Source organism: Papaver somniferum, chromosome 4 (genome assembly GCF_003573695.1).
Source record: "Papaver somniferum cultivar HN1 chromosome 4, ASM357369v1, whole genome shotgun sequence".
NCBI lineage: Eukaryota > Viridiplantae > Streptophyta > Magnoliopsida > Ranunculales > Papaveraceae > Papaver > Papaver somniferum.
In genome coordinates this window covers 155847568-155858974 of record NC_039361.1, presented here as the reverse complement: position 1 = coordinate 155858974, position 11407 = coordinate 155847568, and the positions used below count along the sequence as shown (strand labels likewise).

General features: G+C 36.1%; 1 protein-coding gene across 1 annotated transcript; it reads right to left on the bottom strand.

Annotated features, from left to right (window-relative positions):
* Nucleotides 1-6519: 6519 nt before the first annotated feature.
* On the bottom strand, nt 6520-8542 carry LOC113271670. The gene is made up of 2 exons (XM_026521569.1): nt 7817-8542; nt 6520-7164 (listed from the first exon to the last, which is right to left on the bottom strand). The coding sequence occupies exons 1-2, from the start codon at nt 8172-8174 to the stop codon at nt 7148-7150; spliced, it is 375 nt and encodes a 124-aa protein (XP_026377354.1). The 5' UTR covers nt 8175-8542; the 3' UTR covers nt 6520-7147.
* Between the last annotated feature and the right edge of the window lie 2865 nt (nt 8543-11407).

Here is an 11407-nt window from a genome sequence, read left to right as displayed (position 1 = left end):
ATATATTCCCCTAAGACTGTTTGAACCTAAAAAAAACTTACTATTTTGAATATGAGATGGTGGTTGAGCAGCATAAGCCAATTCATAGCCTTGATATGGTACCGAAGATGGTTGAATTGAAGGTGCTTAAAATCGGTGAAATGTTGAAGTACTTGTTGGGTTATAAATTACGGATTTCCTGAATGCATATATATTTACGCCACCACCAGGAGTAAGTATAGGACCTTGAGGCATGAAACCAATAGGAGAGTTGAACTGAATATCCGTCATCTCCACGTCAACTGTTGTTGTTGCTCCTGCTGCTATTGGTAGCTGAGTCTTTTCCACCATAGTTGGAGTAGAATGACGACTTCTTACGCTGTTATCACCAGGCATTTGAGAACTTGACCCTAAACCCATTTGAGAACTTGACCCTAATGGAGTCTCAGGCATTTCGTAACTCAAATTCTCCCTCTATATATGCATCTTTCTCAAGTGAAAACTCTGGAATTCATTGAAAAGAAACGTTAAATTTCTCAACTGGTTCTGATACTCTTCTGGTGATGCCACCACATCATAGTATGGATAGTTATGTTGCTGACCTTCATTACTAAGTGGAAATGTAACAATATCTCCACAGAGTGATAAAGTTTGGACTTCACAAGATATTTGAGGCATATTTGATGACCCCATTTGGCTGCTAGGATACGTATATGCTTTACTCGTTGGTGGTGGAGGTTGGGATGGAAGATCTATAAGTGGAAAATTTTCAATCGTTAGAACAACAATATTTAGCTCGCATACCTTTTGAAACCAATTGTAGTAATCAAAGTCATCATCTGGGGTTTGGATCAAATCTTCAGCTTCTTCCCAAGGTTGTCCATTATTTATCAATGTGAGCCAATCATCCAGTGAAATTATTGAAGTTGGAAATGGGTTGATTTCTTTTACTTTCTTCCTTGTAGCTGAAACATATGCCTTTCTCCGTAGTACCAAATTCCATGACCCGTAATAGGACCGTAAAAAACAAGTCACTTAAGGCTTAACGATAGCATGCTTTATGCTATTGGTTCATAGTACTCATCAATAGAAGTATACGATATTGACCTAATGTTGATACTAGTTCTGCACAGTTGTTGCACCCTCTGAACAACAAAGCTATTTTGACCATCATTAATTTGACCAATCCAATTATCAGCTTTGTACTTGTACACGACTGGAAAAATTAATCGTGCTTCTTGATCAGGTTTCGCAAACCTTAAAGTAAGTATACCACCAATACTGAAAAATAACATCGACGAACATTGTTGTGTATTAACTCGATAATGAATCAAATAATAAAAAAAGGATTGTGGTTTTTACCTCCAATACGACCCAAAATCCATTCAAGATATCTTCATCCCTAAGAGCATCCATCGATACTTATGTATACCTTAGCTAAAGTTGCAGAATCCCAATCATAATTTGACGCTTTAGTTAAATCTTCTAAAGAGTCGAGAAACCAATTAATGCCATTGAGATAGCATTGGGTAAAAAAAAACTTGGCTTAATATCCAAAACACAAAAATACATTCAAGCTCGGGATAATCTTCAACTCTGTGTATCCCCTTGGAAGCATAACGGTTCAAAAAATCTTTAAACCCTTACAGTCTTAATCCATATGAATGTAGTTGCCTTGATTCTGGATTTCCTTTAGTATATATCATTTGAGTACAAGAGAAGTAGTTGTTTTCATCTTCCTTCTGATATCCATTATAATTGGTTAAATTGCACTATCTGACCCTCACATTTTATTCCCGTCAACATATACAAATCTAACGGTGTGAACCCTAAAAAAACACAGTCATAAAATGAAAGTTTGTATGTGGAACTAAAATTTGAATCAAGCTAAAAAATTGAATCTCTAAAAATTAAAGTTTGTTTCTGAACTAAACTATTAAATAGAAAAATAGAACTTACCACACTCGAAATCCTTGAAAAAAAAAACGTATTTGCAGTGTTCCACCAACGTTATACTATAACTTGCACACCATGATTCCTGTGGTTTTTGGCTTTCATTAAATCTATACGCTGCCAAGGATATCTTCGTAAGGATGGTTGAACAACTTCGGGAAAGAACCCAAACACATCGGTTATTTCAAACCACCCACCTCTTAGTTTAGGTAAAGTGGTAAACCAACTCGCTTGGGATGGTTAGATAAATGCATAGGTAATACACCAGGTCCAACTACTTGCCTAACATTTGTGAAATATTTTCGTCCATCCTGGACCCAGACGATATCACTATTTGCAGCATATTTTCCTTTGTCTTTCATGTTTCTTTTTCTTTGTCTATTTGTTCAGGAACTCATTTTTAAGCAAAAAATCGTTGTTGTTTGTCTCTAGAGAAGGAAAGAATTTTTTTTTGTGAATCAACACTGAAGGGAATAGTGGTATTTATACACGGTAAAACACCGACCGCAGGAGGTCAAGTTTAGATCTCTAACGGTGCAGACTAGACCGGCGATCAAGTTGAAATCGTTGGCGGTGTAGTCTCGACCTCTCAGTTAAGATACGATCGTTTGACTATTTTCCTTTAGTAACGCGGCTAGTTGCGCAGGAAAGCTGGCATTGAATACGAGGGGATTAACCACTCCCATAGGAACCGGTGTTAGGGGTGTATATGGCACAAATATGGTTGGCATACATGACTTAGATTTTCCACGTAGAAACAATACGTGTAATGATGCCAATCATTGACTTAGTCAAGAGGTGGTCAGCCATTTTTTTTTTTGAAAATTACTTATGTTGAAACAGGAAATATTACAAAGATTTGTCTAGTTTGTTGGTTACCCTTATTTCGTCACAAAGTATTGAGATATTGGCCTCCACCAACAAACTAGCACCCTCATTAAGAGAACTATAGTTCTGGACATAATTGGAAAGACAAACATCGGAAATTAAAAAGCTAGAAATGAAAACAAGCATCTGCAACCATACTTGTTTATGTATCCATTTTCTCCGTGCATCTTTATCCAAAGCATCAGTTATTTCATTGCATTTTCTGTTCTTAAAAGCAGACCCCAGAAAATTGCTACAGGTTCGAAGAATCCTCACTTCCTCTGAAACTATCGCCCGATTTCTCCAAAAAATGTTGTTGACCCTGTTCTGAGCAAAGAGAATGAGTCGTTGACAATCCCCTTCAACCCAAAGATTACTTAACTCCATACTCTTTGCCTAATAAGAAGTTTCCAGCAAGCTCAAAGCCTCTGCTTCTTCTGCAGTGGAGGTTCTGATGGACCCAACTTTAGCTTGCACACCTTCACCTGTGTCATTATGCATAATCATACCATAACCAACAAGAGAAAAATTATCAGTCCAAAAAGCATCAAAATTGATCTTTGATTGATTATGCTGAGGCTTTGTCCATCCAATTTCTTTAAGGTCAGTTAGATTTTGATCATCACAGTAAGCAACAGATCTGTTTTCAAAGATAGAGGTTTTCAGAGGAGACCAGAAATTATGTCTCTGTATAGCTAGAGACAATTGAATACTAGTGGTTATTTTTTATTCGAAAATCCTTGAGCATCGTTCTTTCCAAATCAACCAGCATTTGGTTGCTATAATCTCTATTTCACCACTACTATACACACCTGCTATCCAGTTTTCATACATTTGTGCAAAAAAGAATTGACCATCATTATTAAAAATTATTCCTACAACAGGGGCAGCATTGTAACTGAATTAGCGTAAGGGCAATCAAAAAACAAGTGTTTCAGCTTTCATGTTCACAAAAAATACATTTTATTTCTATATCTTTCATATATTGACCTAGCTTCTTTTTAACTGGCGGAGCATTGTGTAGACATTTCCACAAGAAATTTTTTATCCTTTGAGATATATTTAATTTCTAAAAGGATTTCCAAAAGGCTGCGTTTTGTCATGTTTGGTATTGTAGATGGGTTCTTAAGTTTTAGATACATGGATTTAACTGTAAAGTTTTCATCGTTAATGAGAAGCCATCTAAGTTTGTCATTTTTCAACCTTCCTTGACAATTAGTAAAGATTTTAATACCAAGAACTTTTTCAGTTATATCATTTTGAAAGTTATTACTAACTTTCAGTTCATTCCACTTCTGCGTATTTGAGTCGAGTAACTCAGATACAAGTGTTAAAGAGTTTAATTTAGAACCACAATGTGTTAACATGTTATTTTTCGTACCTGGAACCCATTTATCTGACCAAATTTTATTGATTTACCATCTCATACTTCCCAGCAACTATGTTTATGAATCAGAGATACTCCCTGTAAAATACACCTCCGTATCCAAAAAGAGTTATAGTGCCTTTTTGAAAAGAAAACAAAAGTATTTTTCCTTTAGAACAAAAACTAAAAGACAATTTTCGTTAGCTGCCAATCTCCAAGCAAGTTTGGCAATCATTGATTTATTCATCTTGTTGGCTTCTTTGAACCCTAAACCACCTAGTTTTACGGGATTACAAAGAAAATCTCATCCAATCAGGTAAAAATCTTTCTTGTTTTTTTTTGCTTTCTCCACCAAAATTCTCTTTGGATAGCATCTATCTGGTTTGTTATTTTCTTAGGAAGGGAAAAACATCCCATTTGGTAAATAGGAAGACTCGCTATAACAAAGTTAATTAGAACTGATTTGCTGGCTTGGACCAAAGTTGTGCCATTCCAACTATGAGCTCTATTTTCCATATTTGTTACAATGCTATCGAAAGTTTTTACTTTTGATCTATCAAAAAATAAAGGTGCTCTTAGATAAGTGTCAGAGATGCAAATTTTTTTGATTTTGAGCAGTCTTTTCATTATTCTTTGATGCTTGGGGTGAATCTTTTTTTACTGAAAAAAATGTCCGACTTAGAAAAGTTTATTAGCTGTCCTTGGGCATTGCTAAACTTAGAAATTATGTTAAATAAGTTCTTGCAGCTGACTAGGCTGGCTTTAGAGAAGAGCAGACAGTCGTCTGCGAAAAGAAGATGAGAAATAGGAATACTATTCTTGGAGATTTTTACACCCGTTATATGTTTAGTTTTTTCTTTCGCAGACAGAAGTCTGGAAAAAACATCCACACAAATTAGTAACAGATAAGGAGAGAGAGGGTCTCCTTGTCTGAGTCCACGAAAAGGTGTGAAAAAGTTCCCTGGAGAACCATTGAGTATAACTGCTATGGAGGCAGTAGAAAGACACTGGTGTATTAGGCTACACCAATCCTTGCTAAAACCAAATACAATTAAAGTTTGTATCAAAAATTCCAACTTACTCTGTCAAAAACCTTTGACATGTTGAAGAACCAATTTACTCTGTCAAAAACCTTTGACATGTCGATTTGGAACCGACATTTATAACATCACTCATTTTCTAGTATATTCTTAATCGGAGTTACTTTAAAATAAGAGATGGGAAAGAATGATTATGTATCACAAATAAACAAAAACACTCAAATTTCACCTGCTTCAAAATTAAGTGAAAATGGGATACAAGCGTAGTTGAGGTCGGTACTTGCTGTTCATCCGTCCCTCGGTGCTCAGGAGTCGGGAGACGTATGCTTTCCGCGTTCCCTTTGCGTGTTATCTCTGCTAATCAACGGTGCTATACTGCTATTTTACTTGTAAGTTGTCGATCCACTAATAAACTAAACAAGCACTTGTAGCCGAGGTTAACAGTTTATGATTCATGAAAACAACACATTGTTTTCATTAATTCATAATAACCGAGGAAGGTGGGAAATGAAAAGGTGAGAAATGGTCAAAAAAAATATAAAAAATTTGATTAATTAGGTCATTTAATAAGTTAAAACGAAAATGCTATTAAACACAAAATTAAGCTTTGACGAGGGTCAATTGTGAATCATAAGCAGCTAATAAGCTATACTAAAGGTCGACCCTATTTGCTATTGGTAATACATAAACCTTTGTTTGAGTGAGTAACTGTCCGTTTTGGTAGAGACGTCATCCTTGGGTTGCTTGTAAACTTAAACCACTTGTAACCTCTTCTCCTTAATTTAAGCAAGAAATTTCCTACTACAATCACCATCTCTCCATTATTATGGTTCCCCTTCTTCTACTTCATCTTCTACATTTTCAATCTCTTCATTAACCATCTCTACTTTACTTGCTACAGAAATAAACAGCTAGATATTCGGAGAGCTGCAAGTGTTACTGCAGAGTATGGCGGATTGGGGACCTGTGGTGATAGCGGTGCTGCTGTTCGTCTTGTTGTCACCAGGGTTACTTTTTCAGATACCTTCTAAAGAGAACCTTGTTGGTTTTGCAACTATGAAGACTAGTGGTATATCCATTTTCATACACACTTTCATCTTCTTTGGCTTAATGGTTCTCTTCAGCGTTATCATCGGTGTTCAAATCAAAGTATGACAGTTAAGCAGAAAAGGGAAAAAATTAATCACAAGCAGAGACCAGCAACAAGGGGATGATGGTGATAATGGTTGGGATAATAAATAAATCTCCGTAATTCTAATTATGTCAAGTGTTTGCAGTTATTAGCTATGTGTCAGTGTTTTCTGTGTACTTCTGTTAACCTTTCAATCGAATCTTTTTCATTTTCTTCCTGTACTACATCATAGATTCATAGGCTTTTTGTTACATTTACGATGATCATGTCTAGAGTTCAGAAAAGTTTGATCGTATGAATACAATATTTGCAGTTTAGCAACATATTTGCAGCATAAGACTTGAAACTGAACACACAAAGGAAACAAGAGAACCGAAAACTGAAGAAAAAAATAACACTTTTATTTCTTTGCAGTAAAGCATGAAACTGAAGTACAATCGCCTTTGTGCAGATATAATTTAACAACATTAGTTCCCAACGCGGAATCTGTGCTTCTCTCTTTTTATCAGTAAGAATTTCACTTTTCATTATCACGACAACAACAACAATCATATATCTACAAGAGTGTGAATATTAACCAGCATAAAGCTCATTTCATGCTTTAATAGTGGAAAAGTATGGAGTAAAATGCTCATGAACCGTGGTAAAAAGTGTAAACCGACCTTTTCTTGCAGATATAATTGAATGAACCTCTTTGACTTGCCTAAGAATAATAAAGCCCTGCAATTTTGTCCCTTTACATAGATGGCCCTTAGTGAGAGTATACCAGCCTTCATTTCACGAGTTCTCAGACAAATGTGTAATTCGGCTTTACCATATATTCCATTCTGCATCAATTGGAATCAACATTCAGTTAGCAATTCTGTTTATCAACCACGCTATAAACATGAGTAAAACAGATTTCCCAAGCCAATGGTCTTATCTCCTCCAACGCAACTAAAATATTCACCAATATACAAACATAAAATCAACACTAACTACAGGCACATGTTTACATATATCAGCTGATACCTAAAGCTACGGTGGCCAGATATATCAGATTTACAGAATTTACAGATGCATAATCTATTGAAATTCCTAAGCGAATCCAACACGTTTACAAAAGCGACATAATGAAACAACTGATTATAGCAACTGCATCCATTTCTCTGTAATATGTCCCGCCATATAAACACAATAAGAAACAACTTCCATCATATCAAATTTGGTTTCCCAGGTACTAATCATTGTGTCTCTCAAAATTGATACAGGGTATACCGGCATAGTAACGGTTTCGGTTAATCAGCGACCAATAGCAAAACCAATAGAAGTAATCAAATCTAACCCAATTCCATGGAATATATCCATGAATCCCAATCCAAAACCAGAAACTGATTCACAATTTCCCCAAATCACTCAACAACACCAACAAGATAAAATATTGAAACTTCAAAAAAGAAACAAACCCAGGAAGATCAAAAGTTGAGAGAGATGTAATACCAGGAATCTGTTTGGGTGGTGGAGGAGGGTAAAGAAAAGCCCGACCGAAACTTGATAGAGCAGAAACAACACCAACCAGGTAAAATACCAAGACAATTCCAAGAACCCATGGCATCAATATGAATCCAATCACAAAAGTAACAGATCCACATAACATCAAAGCTAATGATACCCCTAATAACAATGAAGCAAATCCAGCTGCTGATACTTGTCTATTAGATTGAATTGGTTCAACAACCATAGAACCTGAGGAAGAAGAAGAGTTACAAGAAGAGGGGTATTTAAGAATACCATGAATAAGAGATGATAGTTCAGAAAAAACCCTTGATTGTTGTTGATCTTGTGATTCATTCATCATCTTTAAAACAACTTGTTAAAAAAATTGAGAAAATCTTGTGTTTATATTCAGTGAGTCAATTAAACAAACACTTCAACTGCGGAAAAATTATAATACTATGAATTGTGATATGAAAGAATAAAATCCTGGGTTTCTTTTTATTTGTGTGGATCGAGGTTGATGGATAGGTTTTCTAGGAATTGGTACAGAGAGAGTTATGATGATTGAGTGGTGGAGGACTGTGTATTAACGGAGGATTTTATTTTATATGCTGTTTTGTTTGGTTTCATGGTCGTCAAATCAAAGACGGATTGAGAGATAAAACAAACGCAAAGTCTATGTCGCTTATACTCTATCACAGAAAAGGATTTTGATTTTCGTGTACTTTTTCTACTTCGCGATTGTGTTATACCTAATTTTAAAAGGATTTTAAAAGGATGTGTTATACCTAATGTTATGTGGATCTGTTACTATTTTCCTTTCACTTTCTTTTCTTCTTCTCCACAACTATACCGGTTCCGTCAAAATTCATCGTAATCGTCGATTCGAAAACTCTGATTAATCTTCATCAATGGATCCGCCAAGACTTAGAGCAAGTCGTATGAAAGACGCTAATAGAAAACCCAATCAATACAACCCTGAAATTGCAAAACTCATTCAACAAAAAGTGAAGAAAAAACGGTTGCGGAAGAAGAAATTGAACCCGCTCAAAACGAAGAAATGCTGCGATTAAGAAAATAATGACCTACTTAAACTCACTCCAGTACTTCAATTTAATGTTTGCATGTCAAATTAGGTCAGAAAAATCGAATGCTTGAATTTGCAGTTATTTAGCCGGCAAGGTGTTTGTTCCACGACCTTGCCGGCTTTTCATAGTTAGGGTTTGGACGGCAAGCTCTTAGGTTAAATATCTTGTTGGCTGTTCAATGTTTGTAGCTGCTTCAACAGGGTCGGAAAATTATTCAACCTACAACCTTGCCGGCGGAAGTTTTTGTTTAATGAAGCCGACATGTTATTATCTTTTACACTGCCGGCATGCTATAACTTGTTTTGAACACATTGGTTCCTGATGCCTTGAATTCTAAAACCGGAATGGTATTTGGATAAAACCATGTCGACTGTTTGTTAGCCGACAATGTATGGGTAATGGACCTTGCCGACTAGTTTGGTGAAAAATCCTTGTATCTACTGTGTTCATATTTTTTATAAGCCGGAAGGTTATTTGAATAATACCCTCACGGTTAAAGTTTAGCCGACAAATATTTTTTAGTCGACCCTTCCGACTGTTGTGTAGCTGGCATGGTTGTATTTGTCGCCCCTGCCGACCTATAATTTTTTTTTGGTTAATCATTCTTGTTCAGGTTGCAAAAGGCAAAGAGGAAAGCTCTTAGTCCTCCTTCAAGACCTCCTCGTTTTGGTGAGAAACTCTTGACTTCAGCAATTTAGGGGCATATGTTGTGCGGGGAACGCTTTTGATCCGTGTACCGAATGATTATGAACCACCACCGGAGCCCAGTGATTCAGACGAGACTTCAGATGAACACCAATCAATTCCATCTGGTAGAAGAGGTGATGATGATGATGATGATGATGATGATGATGAAAGAACTCCAGCTGCTGGAGGAGGTAACAATGATGATGATGGTGATCAGGATATGCCTAATGTTGGAGGAGGTAATGATGATGATGATAATGATGATGGAAATGGAGATAAAGATAAGGAAATCGAAGAAGAAATTTTGAAGAGGCAGTGAAAGAAGAAGAAGAAAAAAAATGAAGGCGATGGAGAACAAAGTCAAGCTAATGTTCAACAAACCGAAGCTTCAACTTCAACTGAAACCGGAAAGAAGAAGAGGGTGATCACTAAACCAGCTAATTCTCACATGCCTCCCCCTCACTTGATGGTTACACTGAAAAAAGGTGAGCCTCCAAGAGGGACCCCAAGAGATGGTGGAAATATTCTTTTTGGATAAAAAGACTCATGGGCATGTCAAATCCATAATACTATCTTAAGTAATCTCAACTCGTCTTTGTTTTTTATTCAAGTGTCTATCTATCTTAAATTTGCGTCAAGTGTTTGTATTTCTTTTCATTTTGTTTTTTTGGTATACAGGATCACAGGCATGTTTTCCTATTAGAGCATTGCTCGGTTGAACCCACCACGCGTTGGTATGTCAAGTTTGGTTGTCATATATTAGTGAATCAAAACTCATGTTAAGAGTCGCTTGATTATGTACTAGAGTCAACTTCGTATAGGTTAGCTTGAAAGTATTAGGATATGAGACATTAAAAGTATTGCGAAGACTTGAAGATGTGAAGAAGCAAGGAGCTACAACAACAACAATCATCCTTCCACTCAAGGTTAGTGATATTTGACTTGGACTGTTTCATTCCCTAACGTATTTTTCATTCGTGCATATTGAAAACATAACTGTGAAGCATAAATGAACTCTAGATAGACATAGTATTAAGGAATACAATACGAGGTTTATTGCTTAACCATTAAACTTTGTAGATAACACATCTCCATAATCATTTGAATGCTATTGTGATTATGTATGGGTATGAGGTGAGGATTGCATCCTAGGGAACAATGTTTTACATGTATTCTAAGAACGTAAGTTCATAAACTTGTTTGTGGACCGAAAAAGAAATTTCCAGGCGTTATTGGTTTTGTTATTCATTGCATATCTTATGTACAACCAATATGTTTGATTAAAGAAGGTAAATTTTATGATAAAGATAAATTGAGAACTCTAAATTGAACATGATTAACACACTTCAGACGATCACACGAAGAATGATTGGTTGGAAACCTGACTAATTTACAATGTATACAACATCAATGGTAAGAAAATAAAGCGAACAAGTCCGGTCAAGGCCTTTGAGCACAACCAGGTTCTCCCCATTTTTGTGCACGCCAACCAGCAACAAGGTAAGTTCATCTCGTCTTTGTATTTTGGTTGTGAGTGTAATATCCACGAGCAGTTGATCAAACTTGAACACTTAAATCAGTGTGAATGACTTTCTTTCTTAGCAGTGTGGTAGAGCGAGCATCAACGGGAACAACGCAATCTTCAATAGTTATGATCAGCAGCAAGGTGAGCAAGGAAAACCCAAGGTAGGTGTTCTTTTCTCTTTTGCACATGTAGCCACCCAACAATAATTAGGAGCCTAAAATTTTTGTTTGGATAAGATGCCACCTAGAAATATTGAAGATAGCTTAAGGTTGTATACATTGAAAATTAGTCAGA

What these genes read in the sequence shown, in the direction of transcription:
- LOC113271670 (XM_026521569.1), bottom strand. Translation starts at nt 8,174, where the DNA reads ATGATGAATGAATCACAAGATCAACAACAATCAAGGGTTTTTTCTGAA.